This window comes from Cupressus sempervirens, chromosome 3, assembly GCF_028749045.1.
Source record: "Cupressus sempervirens isolate cs-2001-9-10 chromosome 3, ASM2874904v1, whole genome shotgun sequence".
NCBI lineage: Eukaryota > Viridiplantae > Streptophyta > Pinopsida > Cupressales > Cupressaceae > Cupressus > Cupressus sempervirens.
Window position 1 is genome coordinate 502,947,294 of NC_143120.1, and position 18,251 is coordinate 502,965,544.

The 18,251-nt window shown below is 36.9% G+C and overlaps 1 protein-coding gene across 1 annotated transcript in view; it reads left to right on the forward strand.

Moving 5' to 3' along the window:
- The window catches only part of HMA1 (heavy metal atpase 1), a 234,860-nt gene that overhangs the window by 63,936 nt on the left and 152,673 nt on the right, over positions 1-18,251 (forward strand). Inside the window, exon 6 of the mRNA XM_089820565.1 lies at positions 11,602-11,714. Coding sequence (XP_089676691.1) covers positions 11,602-11,714 — 113 coding nt within the window. The remainder of the gene's footprint in view (positions 1-11,601; positions 11,715-18,251) is intronic.

The window sequence follows — 18,251 nt, forward strand, 5'->3', positions numbered from 1 at the left end:
TAGTACTTATCAATATCTATGGTAAATATATTAATCTATATCCTTAGGAGTGATGCAACTCCTAACTTGTTTGTGTTTTTATATTCTTTATATCTCTACCTAATTATACATTCATTGATCATCTCTGTTAATATGCATATTGTATGAGTGTGTGCATTCTATGACAATTGAATCCAAGGGGAAAAGCTGAATGTATTTGAGATAATGTTTGCTGAATAATTTCATTAATGAATGAATGTAATAGTTTGCATTAGTTTAGCTAGCTTAAGGTATCACTTATAGACAATTATTCAAATACCGAATCCTGTTGATGATATAACATATATGATGTCTTTGATGACTTGACATTGAATGCTAACATAAGCAACAATAAATGTATATTATATTCTGTCATTTTTTTGCTATTTTGATCTGGTTTTTAAAAAGTCACAAATAGAAAATGAGGCAATAAAAAAATTGCAAATGAACAAAAGAAGATATGTTTGTTAAGTTTGTACACTGTTGGTGTGAAATAAAATGTGTACAATTTTGTGACTTCACCAATCCAACTTTGTAGTGGATATGATGATCTTCTGTGGGATCAAAACAGATATAGTGTAACAACCACCTGAATTTTGTTGGTGACAAGACCCCCCTAAAACCCCAACTATCTATTCCAACTAGGAAAACAAAGATAAGATAAATTTATTAATGTCCAACGATAGATCACAAATGGTCAAGGGGACAGTTAGACAAAAGACAAAAATCCTGCCCACATTAGGGACACCAAATGACATTCGAAGGTAAAAACAACCACAACAACAAAAGAGGGGGAGGGGACTACAACAATACCCTCAAACACCTGCTAGAAAACTGGAACAACAGAGAACTCCAAAATAGAAGGATAAAACGATGGCTAGGTAGTGTGTGGAGAGTGTCTTTGAGACTTATTGGAAGAGAAAGAAAAGGAGGAAAGTTGCTGCTGAAAATAGCTCTTCCGAGTTCTCACAAATCTGAAATGATTGGAAGGAGGGGGACCAAGTTGATGCTTAGTACCACGTACTGACTGAAGCCTAAAGAAAAAGGAGTCAATAAATCAACAAAATTGGGTACCAACATGTTGTCGATGCTAGAGAAAATGGTCTTGAAGTCTAATCACTTCCTAAAGATAGAGGGGCAATGGATCTTTGATCCGCGAACCTAAAAAAGGTGGAGAGAGACTAGACTCCTTTGAATAGGCAGTAGAATGTCCCTCTGATCTCATACTATATAGGACATTGGAAGATGAATTGCTCCTTTGTCTTAGCCTCCTTGATACTCCATAATTGACAAATCTTATTATGTTAGTCTAGTTGATAATCTATCTCAATAGGGGGTCGCTGAGAGCCCACTTTGGAAGAACCAAGGGGGATTTGAAGGGAATGTGACTAGTGCTGAGAATCGAGATAAGTAAGAAGTGCTGATAAAGAGTCCTTCCCGCAGATCCAAGAAGTGCTCAACATAAAACGCCATCTCAGGGTGAAGGCCCCCAAGGGGTTAACTTAAGTAGTGTGGATGAATTGCTTGTAAATGTCTGTTCTGAATCCTGATACACTTAACCTAAGTAGTGTGGATGAATTGCTTGTAAATGTCTATTCTGATACACTTGTTCAATTCCTGTCTAGCGGGGAGAAGGTGGTGAGGAGCATCAAAAGAATACTCTAAAGGAAGAAAATGATCTATCTAAATCCAAATAGACCCAAGAAGGGCCGAATCTTCAACAAACCAACCATGGGCATAAACCAAAGAAATAGAAGCAACAATAGACTCAAAGGTGCAATAAGTGAGGTAGAAGCGCCTGTGGTGCCCCTCATGACAATTGTCAATGTAGGCAATGCAAGAACCAAGCAATATAAAAAACAACCCCAAGCCTAAAGGTGTGAGCCTCAAACTCCGCAAGAGTAATATTATGAGACATTGATTGCTTGCACTTGATAATATGTCAAAGAAGAAGAATTTGAGCACACTCCACGGAAGCCCAATCAGGCTCCATCAAGGAAGTTCCCCAACCCACATAACCAAAAAGAACAATAGGTCTAATAAGAGAATCGACGAGGGTCAACTTGGACATGATGTCCAAGAAATCGTGTTGGAAACACTGTCTCTTAAGGACAACCAAAGAACCATATCCCTTGTTGATGTGAGACTGGATGACATGTCTCAAACTAAAAAGGGGACTAGAGAACTTAACAATCAGGTAAGTGTAGGAAGGAGATTTCCACCTCCAAACCTCTAAAGAAAATGCAAGGGAAATGTGTTGAGACAGTTGAAAACCATCACTTTAGTTTTCCCCAAATTGATAGTCAATGAATGTAAAGCACAAAAAGTCGTAGGACTATCAAGTTGTCTCTGTAAACCCTCACAAGAGGAAGCCAAAAGAACATAATCAGCAAAGAACAAAGTAGAAATCCAAATCTGGTGGAGTAGGCAACCATCCTCAGCCCAAGAGTGCTCTTGAAGGAACCCCTCAAGCTCATCAAGGTAAATACTGAGTAAAGTAGGGGATAGAGGGGCAACCTTGCTTAACACCAATAGTGCTCCTAATGAAATTAGAGAATCCCCTGATCGTCTTAAGAAGATGCAAAATTCTTGTAAAGTATCATGATAGTTGTGACGAAAGTCTCATATAAACAAACATCGCAAGTCTCTGGGACAGGTCCGTTTAGGAATTGAATCAAAAGCCTTGTAGAATCCACAAAACAACGATAAACCTTCGAGGAGTGATACCGAGCCTCCACAAAGTAATGCTAAACCTTCGAGGATTGATGTTGAGCCTCCTCAATAATAGTCCGAAGATTCAGATAATGGTGTGGTCTGATAATTGAGTTTGAAACCCGCTTACCCTATAGTACAGATACCTTGTTGGTCCAACTCCTTGGAAAGGATGTTGTGTAAAACTATGGTATACAGTTGGAGACATCATACCCCACCATGATTGTTGTTGGAGGTGAAAAGATGGTAAAAAGTGGGGGAGGAGACATGGATGAGGGATTGGTCGCAGATATCATAGAGTGAAGAAGTGTGGGAGACCAGGGAACCATGGTGCAACTTGGTAGGAAGGGGGAACGTCGGGAAAAAAGAGAGCACCAAAAGGATTTAGGGGAGCAGATAAGTGAGATGCGAACGACTTTCCTATGCTGGGAGATGTAGAGGCGTTTCTTGCAATAGAGGAGGTGGCAGTAAGAGGCTTCCAGCCTAATGTAGGAGGGATAGATGAAAACATTGTGCAAGACATGATGGTGAGCTTTATACTCATTGTACCGTTTGTTCATAGGACAAGTGTTCTTAGGTTTGCAGAATGAGGGGGTGGGGGGTAATGAAATGAGGAAAAGACAAAAGGGTGGCTTTCCAAATAGAGCGAGAAAGAGGTTAAACTTGGCAATGGATAGGAGCTATTTAAGGTGGTGGATGAAAAGATCATGCTCACCATTGTCAAAATAGAACAAGGTAGGGGGAAGGGCCATGGGATCAAGTGAGATAGAGGAGTGGAAATGTGACAGAGTGGATGGAGAGACAAAGGAGAATGATCAACGAGGGAGATGGGGAGGGATAGAGGAGTTGCTAATGGATGGGATGAACCCTTGACTAGAAAGGATATAATTAATGGCACTCACACCACTACAATGAGGTCTGCACGTGAAAAATTGAGAATCTAGGAAGCAAGATAAGTCATTTAGAAGCAATAGATCAAAAGACTCGCAGGCTGATCTCTAAGACAAGATTAACCTGTTTTAAGAGGGTTGGGGGAGACTGGGAAAAGGCCACAAACTTTGAGCTTAAGCTTGGAAGATTTTCTAGCCCATTCTTCCACTGGCTTCAACTTAACCATTACATCTATACCAACAAGAGGAGGGGTGTTGCTGTGAGCACATGCATTTGTGCACAATTTAAATTGTTTCTCTATTTTGCACTTGAGAGATTACTCTTGTTTTTGAGTTTAGTTTGTTTTTCTTTCAAAGCAAGAATGGCCGATTCCTTATCCGTGGCATGAACTAGGTTGGTGTTGATGAGTACCTTAAGGTTTGTGTTCTCATCAATAATTGAGGAAAGCTTGTTTGCTACCCCTTGCAGAGATTGCTTCAGAAAGATGATTTCATCTTCAAGTTGTGCAACCTGTTCCAGCAGTTCAGTGAATGCAACATTCAAAGGTTTTTATTTGGAACATGTGTAGGGGAGTAAGAGTCGATTGGGGGTAGTGGGGAGGAGCAAGCTCCATTTGCATCCATTATTAGAGGATGCTACTTTGATAGTGAACTACCACGAGTATAGGCAAAAGCAAAGATCAAGCATGGTCAATGGCTAAAACTAGTGGAAAATGAGGCTTGGTCTATAGCAAAGACCAACCAATAGCTGCACTAAGACGAACAAGAGAAAACTAGTAGTAACAAGAAATGGCACCAACAAAGAGAATTAGTGAGCAAGACTAGAAGCCATGAACCAAGTGGTGAAGGTAGAAGACAACAACCTAGTGAAAGAAAGCAAGCAAGAATGTGAGTAGGGTTGTAGAGACAAAACAAAGCTAGAGAACAGGATCATCAAGACAAAACATGCCAGAGAGCAGGGTTACAGAAAGAAAACAAAGCCAAAGAACGCTAGAGGGTAATTATGCAACACCAAACAAACACACATCGAAGACACAAAAGAAAACAAAGGAAAAAGTATGATAAGCGTTGACCAAATTTCCCTCATGATGGAAACCATGGTTGAATTTTTGAATGAAAGGACATAACTTTACTACAAAAAACATGGAAAGACTGTCATGACTAATTTTCCATGAAGGAAGGTTGTTCTATCCTCCTAAGAGATGTTGAAAATAGTCCCTTACCAATGCTAGGGTTTTGTTCTCAAGGTCGAAATCTGATATGAGTTGATTGGCAATGGAGTATCAGCTATGACCAATCAAGCAAACCTTAACCCTCTATCATTAGTGATGTCCTTGTTTTCCATACTCCCACTTGACCTTATTCATCAAAGGATGTGATGTTCCAATGATGAAAATTCCAATCAGTCTAACTGCTAATCCATACATGAAACATGGAAGAATTTGTATAAGGTGTCATTGTACATATATGAAGTGTTACTGTCATAGCCAAATAGAACACTGTTTTTGCTGCTAAAGAGGTTGGAAACCTAGCAAATCAACAAAACTTGAAGTTAAGTGGTACATTTTCAACACTAAATTATGTTGTGTGCTATATATATATATATATCTTATTTTCTTTTGAATATATCAAACTGTAGCACATAATTACTTGGTTAACACATTCACTCAGCAGACCCCAAATATGAAGTTCGGTTTGCTTGGAATTCAAAGTTGGTGCACATTCGCTATAAATTCGGTGCTAGTCTGAGAAATTTTGTCCATATTCACTATTTCGAACCCTGGGAAAATTTGAAACGAATTTGACAGACTTCTAAAATCTTTGCGCAAGCCCGGAGATAATTCCAGCGAATTTGGGGGCCAATGTCAGTTTTGTTGACTTTCAATGAAGTTAGAGAAAGATGGCCAACTTAGTGGACTGCATGATTAGATTTATATTAAATTTAGTTTTGTTGTACTCACTATGCTATGTTGATCTATAGAGTACACAAATGTCCTATTGGCAGAGTACTCTCTGATTTGCAAACTAGTAGAGTTTTCTGGCCTGGCAAATTTGTACGACGTTTATTGGCACCAAAAACTTGCCTAAATTTTGGCAAAAACTCGTTGCGTATTTGCTAAAAACTTGGCAAGTTTTTGTTAAAAATCCGTTCATAGTTCTATAACAGTACTTAAAGTCAAAAAAATGTAATGTCCCCTGGTATTGTTGGCTTCTGATATCAAAACAGTGCTCGTATTACTTCAATTCATTAATGGAAAAAACCTTTACTCTCAATAATTTATCTTGGAACCTTTACTCTCAATAATGTATCTTGGTACTCTACTCAATTAATTATCCCATTTTGTTTGAATTCACTTGATTCATAAATCCAATAGGTGTATGTGTCGATATAATGAGGTAGGTTTGCCCGTAATTTGTATTGTATGTACTGCAACCATAAGATGGATCCAATATTATGTATTGTCTTTAACTTTGTTATGAACTTATGATTAACCTCAATCTTGATAAGAGGGAGTCTTTTTCTTGATATCTATTAATCTTTGTCCGGTATTGTATGGACATCTCAATCTATAGTCTTATATTTTTTCCTCAATGTATTGTCTGAGGCAAATTTATCATTCGACCTTCCTACTGAGATAGACTGCTTCCTTCTTGACCTGCGGTTATTACTGATTTTCCTGTACCTATGTGGTGACTGGAATAGCTGAACTGGAGGCTGTCGGGGGTGTTTGGGCGTTTCTTCTTCCTTATATGCAGTGCTGGATCAGATACTGTCGGCCGAGTGAGCTAATACTGTGCGTGGTTCGGTGTCTATGATGGGGAAAACAAATTATATTTACTTCTGAAAACTGACGTTCCTTCCCTCTTGGTAAAGGAAGAGTCACAATCTCTTCCCACTTCTTATCTGGATACTTATCGGGTCTGCTAACTGTATAAATTAAAAACTCTGATACTTATTGGGTGCTTCATTTGATTGTACTCTGCCTATTTTTTGTTCGTATTCCTCTCAGGAAGCCGATGCTGCTCAAAAATCCAAAAGAGACTCTTGTAGCCAGTGATAGATGGAGATATCAATATTGTGGTCCTTGAATACATTAGATAATTCTGAGCGTTCATTCTTGGGGCATGATAAATTCCTAGGATTTACACCTGCAATTATTATACTGAATATCTCAGCTTCTCATAGACTATTAGAAATATTTCCATTTAATCAAAGGTCTGATATGCTCTTTGCCTGCCTAGGAAGTTCGTGCAAATTGAAGAAGATCATCCTATTTTTATGCCCTTCTGTACCTGAGATCATAATCATTGTGTGTTCAGTCTTTTGTGTCACTGCTCTTTCTAACAGATTCCTCGTCGTTCCTCTGACCTGAGATTTCGCCTGATATATTTGTATATTTCTATTGCTTAAAATCTGGACTGACTTCATTCTGATTTGTTGTCTCTCACATTCAATGTCTTGATCACCTCTTTGGCTGGACAAGGGTCTTCAACTTGTTTGCTTCTGCGGCTTAAGTAATAGATGCATTCTGTCTTATATGGATGACAAGGTCATCGTTACACCTTCCTTTATTCCTGTAGCACCTTGCTTGATATTGCCTGATTTTTTCTTCCTGTGACGGTGTCCAATCTTCTAGCTAAAGTTATATATTTTTATGCCCTTTCCATGATCCGGCTAATCATCCTATATACCTGAAGTAGCTTCCCTAAATGGTCATTTGTCCAGACGTGTCCCATAGTTTATATAAGATTTTAATTATTTGTACCAAGGGATACATTAGAATTAGTTTTGCTTGTCTAATTTATTTATTTATTAACTATTTATAATCTCTTTATTATTATATTATTATTATTAGAAATTATATATTATTTACTTGCAAATTATTTTAGGGTCATTACAATTATATATTAAATATTATTATATTGGTACATTATTATTACTATATATTATAATAATTAATATATAGATAATATATTAATAATAAATTATATTACAATTTATTATTAATATTTCAAATATTAATTTAGTATTTATAATTAGACTCTATTAGGAACGGGACATTACAAAAAAAATGACCGAAATTAATTTCATCTCTCATTTCGTCAGTTGTATTTTGCTGAGATGGGGAAAATAGTCTTCCAAATATGTGTACTCGAAACACTTTCAAATTGACTTCTATCAATTTGTAGCAGATTTAAGGTGGATTTGAGGTGGCTTTTGAAGAGGATGACATCAATGATTTGGAGAGGCAGGCTATGGAGGAGGGGAGTGCATTTGGTTTAACATTGGATGAGATTGAGTTGAATTAGTAGTTATTGTTAGTGCCAGAAGAAGCTAGAGGCAGAACTACTTCCAGTATGGAGGATGAGCCCCAGACTGAATCAGACATACCGAGCTAGGAGGCACAGTCATGCCCAGTGCAGATTTCTAGGACTAGACCCTCTAGTTCTACCTCACCATTAGTTTTTATTAGAGCTGGGAAGAAAAAGATGTAATTGTAATGATGTAGTTACTTATAGTTTTACATAAATTGTTTACTATTTTGCTTCTAGCCATTAGCATTTCTCACGAGAATGTGATTTTGTACACACTTTTTGTGTTTAAAATTTAAATATATCTAGAATAAGCTTGTTTCTTTTGCATTCTCATTTATTGACTCATTGGATGCATCGTCTCATTGAATTTTGGCAAAAAAATTCATTTCTAATTAAAATTAAGAAATTTTTTAAGCTCCCAATTTTTTGCCGAAAAGTGGTTGAGTTTTTCTTGAATTTTATTTTCAGGCCTTGGCGAGTTTTCCAACTACGACAGAGTACAATGCTTATTGTATCAACAGACTTGGAGAAAGATTACCAACTTAGTGCACTGTATTGTAAGATTTATATTATCCCACAGCCTGACAAATAGGGCCGAAGATTGTCCCTGTGAAAGAGCAAGTAGTAGTAGAATGACAATCATAACCGCAAGACCCCTTCCAAACACTGTTTCCACACACTTAGAATTGGTATAATCTTCAGTCATCATTAGGTCACGATTATTATCTGGCGCCCAATACATGCTGTTCCCACTATCAAAGTGCACCACCATTGGTTTGTACTGGTATGGTACTCCCTATGTCAATTTCTATTTACAAAACAAATAATAACCCACGATTAAGATCAATACATTCATGATGGTCAGTTAAGCTCCTTTAATAAAACAAAACAGGAAAGGCACTTAAAATGAGAGATAAAACATATCACAGAAGTAATGCAGGCATTGCCAAGAGTCCATGTCATGTTGCTCACATTAGCAGGTGTCCAATTACCCAGCAGGGTACTGTTTCCAACGATCTTAAGCACAAGTCCATATTTGGCATGTTGCACCGTTACAAATGTTATGATCACATCTTGCCCCATGAGAAGCGTAATGACATGTTGACATTATTGCTCTTAAATTTTGAGCCAAAACATTGATATAGTGGTGTATTTTTGGCATTTTGTGATGTCATTTGGACTAAAACATTAATATATGTGCTAGTGTGTTTTGCTATGTCCTATTATTATTGGCATAATGCTGTATGAACTTTACTGCTGCATAGATATAGATATATATATATATATATAGAGAGAGAGAGAGAGAGAGAGAGAGAGAGAGAGAGAGAGAGAGAGAGAGAGAGAGAGGGGATTGGATTTAGAAATTGCTGCTAAAAGTTCAGAGTATGGTATAGAAATAATTCCACCCTCCCCCCACCTTTCTCATGCCTGGTAATCAGTTCCAATACTGGAGATTTATTTCTTGGTTAACTGCCTTCTTCTGTCTTAATATCTGCCTGATTAAAACACTTTAATTCCAATTGAGACTGTCAAATTTGCACAAAGATGATCTCCATGTGAAATCACTTTTGGGATTAGTAGTTTTTCATCTTCCAGTTCTAGATCTTACAAGGTTTTGTCCTTAATTAATTTAACCATATTCCATGGTGCACAAGCAGCTAAAAGCCGGTAATAAAATGTTTCTCAGTATGTTTCCTTCTCCCTGCTTGGCCTGTCTTAAATAGGTTTTCCCTTCTAGACTCGTTTAAGTCTTTAAATGTGCTTTGATAACCTTTGAGTATAATTTCTTTTATATTATTAATTAATCACTTTGTTGATTTTGAAAGACTTATCTCAGGCTGCAATGATATTAATTACTCAACTTGCTGCAATCCTCAACTTTGTTGTTTATACTGTATATTTGCTCTCTAAAATATGTACAGAAGTGAATGAAATTTCAAAGCTGATTAACATTCTAAAGCAGAATCAGCCCAGGCAATTCAGCTTTGTGTCAGAAGTTGTCTCTTTTGCAATATGGTTCCCACCAAATTAACTCAGGCTAAATCTGTTTTGCTTCCTTTTTCAGTTTATTTTAGAAGAATTAACATTACATGTTTCCACCAGACACTGTCATAGCAGATCCATGTGTCCTCTTTTTTGTCATTTCAACCATGACACTTGACTGCTGCAGTAACATTGTTAAGTGCTCTATTCATGGTGGTTTGTCACTTAAAAGACTATGTTTTGCCGCTAGTTTCTTTTTTGTATGGTTGTCTTTTAAACCTTTAATTCCTCTTATAAGCATGCTTATTAGCTACTTATGTCACTCAGTAACAGTTTCAGCACCCATTTTACTCAATGCCGTCACTTAACACTGCTCTTCATGCACATGGTTGCCTGTTTGATCGATGATTATCATTTTACTAATGTCTTCTTGCCCAGGGATGCCTAAACAGTGTCTTTGGCACACCCTATGCCCAGTGCTGTCACTGGATGAACCCTTTTCTCTGCTTTGGCAGTCACATTAGCTTCAACTGTCACTTAGACCTCCTTTAGGCATATTTTTGAACTGGTTTAGTTACCTATTGTACTCATTTGGTGCTTACTTTTTATGTTAGGGCAACTTGAAGGGCTTAGCCCTTCTCTCCTAGGTGCCTGTATCTGTCTCTATTGTTACTTGAAAGATTTCTTTGACTGTCACTGCTCAAGCATGCTGTCGTGCTCCACCGTTGACACTTGGCAGATACTCTTAGTTGTACTTGAATTTCTGTCATTAAAATCAACTTAAACTCCTATAGAACATGCATTCCTTGCATGCTTGCAATATGAATGTTCTAAATGTTCTCTTTATGTGTGCTAATTGACATGTGCGCCAATTAAACTTTGATCAAGCTCTTTCTCCCTCTTGAAAGTTGACAAGTCTCTGCTGGCGCTCCAACATGGGTGTTTCTGCTTCTGCAAATAGCTTGTCACAATTTTTTTTTTCCTGGATTGTCTTTCCATGTTTCCTTTTCTTATGTTTGACCTGATAAACAAACAATGCAACCTATAAGATTGCTAACCTTGCTTAAGATGGAGCATGCAACATAGGTAGCAAAAACCAGAGTAAGGCTTTCAGTTTCCACATCCAATACCTTTATAAATGACCTCAGAAAGGCACAAGAAAATGATGTCCAAAAGTTGAGTTTTATGGGTGCATATAAGGATATAATGAGCGTGCAACAAAGTCAGTGACAACCAAAACACGATTTTCAGTTTCGTCATCCAATACCTTAATGAATGTCCTTAGCAAGAAACAAGAGAATGATGTCCAAAAGATGAGTTGTGTGGGTGCATAAGATGATAATATGAATATCGTTTTGACTGGTTCTTTATATTGTTGGATTGTATGCATCTGCTTACAAATTCAAATGCTTTTTACTGTTGGTGACATTGTTCTCTTTTAGGGGGCTACAATAGTTCAAAGTTTGACAATTTCTTTTTATGCTCGTCTATTTTCTATATCTTATTTAGTTGTTTTATGGTTTGCCTTCTTTTGAAAGATAAAACTATTGAGAATTAAATTTTCTTGTAGAGATGATGGATTTTACAATATTGTGTTTCTCCAAATTGTATAGAAATATGTCTACTCTTTTTTTCCTAATATTGTTTTGAATAGAAGATTAATGAATTTAGCTTTGTGTAGGTGCTAGAGGATCCATTTATAGAGCATTGGGCCTTATGGTAGCTGCTTCACCATGTGCATTAGCCGCAGCTCCTCTAGCTTATGTGACTGCAATTAGCGCTTGTGCAAGTAAGGTAACGACTATGGAATTCTGGTGTAATGCCAGAATAGGAAAACTATTGTTTATTGGAGGCTCATCTTCTCAATAAGTTTTATGTTACTTTTGATTGTGCTTAGATTCATTTGTGTTTGTGTCTTAAAAGTAAGTTTGTACTGCGTTTGATTTTGCTAATATTCAGAGCTATGAATCATATATTGAAAAAAAGGGCATGCATGCAAATGATCTTAAGAGTGCATCACAAGAAGAGATGAGCAAAAAAGAAAAAAGTGATCCACATTAATATAGGATATGCCATTTTCCTATGGACCAGTATCTGAACCAACAGTCAAATTGGGCAAATAAGTATGCTTTGCAAATGGATACCTTGTAAAATCATCTTAGTGGTTGAGACATATGGTTCCATACTACTTAGTTATTGCGACTTTCCTTGATATGTCCAATATGTTGATTTTTAGTCTACAAATAGGAACCTTGTATCATATTCAATTTCATATTATTTGATCATATCAATATAGGGTTGTGAAATTCATCTGAGCTCCTCAGTACAGGAATACATATTACATATTGAAAATTTTCCAATGGAAACCCTGGTATTATGGTTAATGTTTTATCTTTTTGGTAACACCATAGAATATGGCATGGAACTAATAACACACATTTGTTTACGATTCAAAAATGTTTGAAATTATTCAGTTTTAGTTAGTTAATTGGATCGGCCATCTTGAAGTGAGATATCAGTTTCAGTTTGATGGTGTCAGAGCAAATCTGCAGGGTCAGAATCAAAACAAGGGAATAACAGGGGCACAATGCTTGTGAACTATGACAAATGGGAGATGTATTTTGTTTAGTGAAAGAGTTGCTTGGGATGAAGTTGCCAATGGTTTGGTGTCTGGACAGCAGGAGAAACTGTTACCTGTGGGAACAGGTCTGCCATAGAGTTTTATCAGCTGTAAAATTTATTGCAAAACATGACAGTTTTGTTAGCCTCTTTTGTTGAGTTTAACCAGTTAATCTGCTCAAATTATGTCATAAGTACAACTGTTGGGTATGTACTAGCTTTTGAAGGATTAGTGAGGGAGCAGAATTGATAGTTTTGATTGAGGATTATAATCCAACTTCACTATAGATAATCTCAGGGCTGCGGTCCTTAGGCATAGCTCTAGTCCTTACTTGTTGAGTCAACAATACTTACAGTATAATGAAGGTGAGAAGACCCATTTAATCATTGAAGATGTTCTTGATAGCCATCATGAAAGGAATTCTGCTTACACAATCATTCTGGTAGAAGATTCTTGGTAGATTTTTCTTCCATAGGGTTTCACTCTATGTTCCACGGAGTTTCCGGGACGGGGACGTTTTAGGGGACGGGGACGTGTTTCCGGTACGGGTACGGGTCGAAGCCAAAATTTAGGGGACGGGACATTAGGGGACGGCGATTAAAAACAAAGGGGATTTTTTTTAATATAGAGACAAAATTCAAATATGTATATCATAACATTGATAAACCATTCACCATAGACATTTTAGAAGATAAATACATGGAATATTATCAAATGGCAAATACTAAGTGCTTCCATCATAACAATATCACATACATATATAGCAAAAATTAAAATGCCTAAAGGCTTCAAGTATCATATGCTGAAATCAGAATGAAATAAAGAGAAGTCCAACTAAAATAGTTAGTAAATAGTAAATACCGAACGCAGTCTTGCCTCACTAAACACAATCTTTGCTCATTGCTGCTACTGCTCTTATGTTTTTTTCCTTCCTCTTAGCAAGTATGTTAAATCGAAAAATGAGTAGAAGAGTTAGTGTTTTAATGGACCAAATATGGGTTGCATATTGTTATTATGTCTTTAAGATGACTAGGGGCCACACGAACAACAAAAATTACGAAAAAATGTTTTTTTGGGGATGGTTTGCCTTTACCAGATTGACTGGAAAAAAGGGGACGGCCAGCAGTTTCGGGGACGGATAGGGGACGGCAAAACTGTCCCCGATACTGCTGGCCGTCCCCAAGTTTCCTGCCCAAAAAAATTGGCCGTTTCGGGGACGTTTCTGAATTTTTCAAAAAAGGGACGTCGCAGGGTACGGCCAAAATCCGTACCCGCGTCCCCGTTTCGTACCCGGTACGGGTACTAGGGTACAGAGGCAGGGGACGCGTCCCCGTGGAGCATAGGTTTCACTATTTATGTGATGTTGCTTTCTTTTACTTGCTTATGTTGGATTGTTGGAAGTTGCTAACATGTATAGCACAAGCTCAGTAACAATTAATGTACATAATGAGTGGATGTTGGTGAAAGAAATCAGCCATAGGCTGTAAGAACATAAAAGTTTGCAACCTTAAATGTTGTGTCACACATTTTGTACTTTTTGACTTGAGGTTTAATCTATTGTAAGGACTCAAGGGGATGATGAGAAACAGACCAAAGACTGGTTGAATCAACTTGGTAAATCAATTAATTTGCGGTTTGAGGTGCGTATGGGCCTAGATCAGCCTCAATGGTTTTCAATACCTAAGACAATGGATGATCATTTTATAGTAAAGGCTGATACAGAGGTGGGCCTTGAGTTTGTCTGCCCTTTTCAGTGGCATGTTGGGGAAAGAATTCTATATTTCTCCCAAGCCCAAATTTGGCCAACCCATACTGAATAGATAGTCTCAATTCATGCATGTCACGATCCATATGGTCCCTAGTACAATGAACAATCATTTGGTAGTAGAGGCTGATACAGAGGTGGGCCTTGAGATTGTCTGCCCTGTTACTGGCATGTTGAGGAAATAGTTCTTTATTTCTTCCCAGCCCAAATTTTGGCCAACCAATACTAGATAGTCTCAATTTGTGCATGTCATGATGCACATGGTCTGATCAATACAAGATTTTTTTAAAGTGATGCGGTCATTTGGCTGCTGCAAGTGGTCCATCTTGTTATTAGCATTTTAATTTTTCTCTTTCAAGACAAATCAAACAAGTCTAGAATGCTAGGTAAAACACCTCTTTAAATTATTAAGGTAAGCTCCTTGAGATCTAAACTAGTTTAGGGGCCTAGACAGTAAACTGTAGAGAAACTATACAATTATTGATATCATATGTTACTTAGAGGGGTTTTGCATAAATGAAATAGCGAACTGCCTATCTTTCTGTCTTGGGTAGGAGTAGAAGACCAGAAACATTTTTTGTTTCACAAGATAGATTTCATAGATCTTTTTAAGGAGTTATGAAAGCTTCTAACCTAAACACAACAATAACAGCTCTCCATTGGCTAAACTAGATGTTGGGCGTAATAATACAATGATGTAATTAAAGATAGTTAGTTTTGGGGTTGGCTCATTAGGTAGCGAGGGGATGTGTTAATGTCTTCCTAACCAACTGACCAACATGAATGATGTACTTGTTTTTTTGGGTAATCAAGAAAAGAATACTGGTTTCCCTTGCCAACATTGGTACTTATGATATTGGTAGTAAATGCTTTGTTGATACTAGTATATTTGAATTTATGCTTTATTATTCTATTTGTTAGCCATTCTACATTTTGGCGCCATTGCCTAAGTTCGATCCTGGAGGTCATATATTAGAGAGGATGGAGTAATGGGCAGACCATTCCTACCACAAGTACACATCACCAACGATGACAAAAAAGAGGAGGAAATAACAAGGGAAGATCAGATAACACATGATTTGGTGGTATCTCGGGAAGTTTTCGTTGACTAGTACATGTAAAGGGATGCCCAAAGAGAGCGGTTCTTGAGAGCATGGTATGGGACGATTTTTGGTTCCCCTAGTTGTCTACGACCTTCTTGGACAAATACCTCAGTTGCTGATTAGAAACTTGGTATGAGTGGAGGAAGATTGAGCCGAAGTACAAAGAGAGTGGAGAAGGCAACAAGTACTCCAGCAATTCATCGAGAGAAGTACCCGAGAACTTCAGGAGTGGGAAAATCCAAGAAGGACAACTAGGCGATAGAATAATTCATACCCCTAATACCAAATAATACCCCAAGGTATGTACGGGAAGAAGAAACCAAAGGGAAAATTGCTTTGCGGCAGATCCTACGTAATAGGGAACAAGAAGAAAGACACCACCACTTAAGAGAACTTGTTAACCATCCCCAATATCCAAATCAAATTGAAGAGAATTTAAGTGAAAACACAATAAAGGGCATACCCAATTTGGCAATGTCAGAAAGATGGGGGAGGAAGGAGGGGTGGATGGATCCTAAGACCCTGACGCGAAGAGAACATTGTTATACGCGAACAAATCTCTATTAAGTATTCGATCATTATTGGTGGAGAGTAACGAAATTATATTTTCAAAATGATGTAAAGATCTTGAGCAATATTCAACTCTGTTTTTGAATTCTTATTTGAGTTTACTTATTTCTTTTATATATATCCCTTTGTGCTGATGATAATAACTCTTTGATGTGTGCAGACCTTCCTTCAACTATACTAAGGCAGCTTTAACTTGATACTAGTATATATATGCAGTTTTGTACCTACTAATTGAGATCTATATTGCCCTGTTATTGATATATCTCTGTAGTTATAAATAAGCATATATATATATATGCATTGGGACATGGCCATGTAGGGGCCTCAACACATATCGTTTCCAAAGTAATATGACCGATATGGTAAACAACGTTTTATAACATCTCTATCGGTGATAAAACATAACCGATACATATTAAATGTAATCGGTATTTGGTTTGTAACTGATACATATTATTATATGATCAGTATTTTGGCATTTGATAAAATATGCAAACATAAGTTTATGATAACATATATATATATTCAATCAGGCCTTCATAATTAGATTTATCATCAGTCATGTATATTATCATATATTATATTTACTTATAGAGTTTGCTTCAAATGACTAAGAGGCTAACATTTTAAACACTCCCTCTTTAGCAAGGAGGGAATTGAAGCAGATATAATACAAGATTAAACACCACCTTAAGTGTGTTCTATGATAGATTTATGTTATGGTGTTTAGCAAGATTCGGTCCAAAGAACCGAAACAAATTGGTTTTCATGGTGTGTGGCAAAATCTGGCCCAAAGAACCATTATGAGTTGGTTATCAAGGTGTCCGACAAAATCTGGCCCGAAGAACCATGATAACACTTGTTCCAACACATTTTGGTGTTATGAGATAGATACCTTAAAATAGTGACCTCACACATATGAAAGATTGTCACCTTTCATAACACAAATTTGCAAACAATCTAATTTTCAATTATTCATGAATATATTAAATTACAAATGTATTTACAAATTTGTCATGCCAAGTTTACCTTTGAAGTACTCTATTTTCAACCTTGCAAGAGGCCTGGTGAAAATGTCAGCGTTTTGCTCATTAGTGCTGATATAAATTAGTTTGATGATATTTCTATCAACCATGTCTCTTATGTAATGGTATGGAGTCTCGATGTGCTTTGATTGATTGCGGAAGACGAGATTTGCAGAAAGTTTGATGCAGCTCTAGTTATCACAATGAATCACTGTGAGACTTAGTTGCTTTCCAAAAAGTCCAAATAATGGCTTTCTCAACCATACTGCTTCGCGAGCTCCCATGGAGGTTGCCATATATTTAGCTTCGGTGGAACTCAAGGTAGTTGTTGGTTGTTTTCTACTGAACCAAGATATCATTGCTGATCCAAGACTTAATCAACATCCTGCAATACTTTTTTGGTTTATGGAACAACCAACCCAATCAGAATCAATATATCCTTCGAGTTTAATCTCAACATTTTTGAACTTCAAACCAAGACCAATAGTACCACATAGATATCTCAAGATATGTTTAACAGCCATCAAGTGAATCTTCTTTGGTTCACACATGAAATGACTTAAAACATTGGTGGCATAGTAGATATTAGGCCTAGTGTTTACTAAATACATAAGTGATCTAGTGATCTATCTGTAGAGAGTGTGGTCAATAGATTTTGAATTCACAACTTCTTTTAGCTTGTATATATTTGTTTCCATTGGAGTTGCTAGAGGTTTGCAATCTATCATACCAAATCTAGTGAATATGTCATGTGTGTACTTCCCTTGATTTAGAAAAATATGATCTTTCTTTTGACATACTTCTAGACCCCAAAAGGTAGTGTAGTCGGCCTAGATCCTTCATTTTAAATTCAGCTATATGATCTTGTTTGCATCTTTCAAATAAATGATCTTCACTTGTTATTAATAAGTCATCAACATATAAAACAAGTATTAAGATGTCATCATTAGATATTTTGAAATACATGTTAGGATCAACTTCATTTTTGGAGTATCCTATTTTGGAGAGGTAGCTATCTATCCTTTCATACCAAGCTTGTGGTGCTTGTTTGAGGCCGTAAAGAGCTTTCTTTAGTTTACATACATATAGGTTCTTATCCTTTATAACAAAACCTTTAGGTTGTTCGATATATACTTATTCATTAATGACACCATTCAAAAATGCAATCTTGACATCCATTTGATGTATCTTTCATCCTTTGGATGCGACAATTGCAATAATTGTCCTTACTAAAGTGTATCGAGCAAC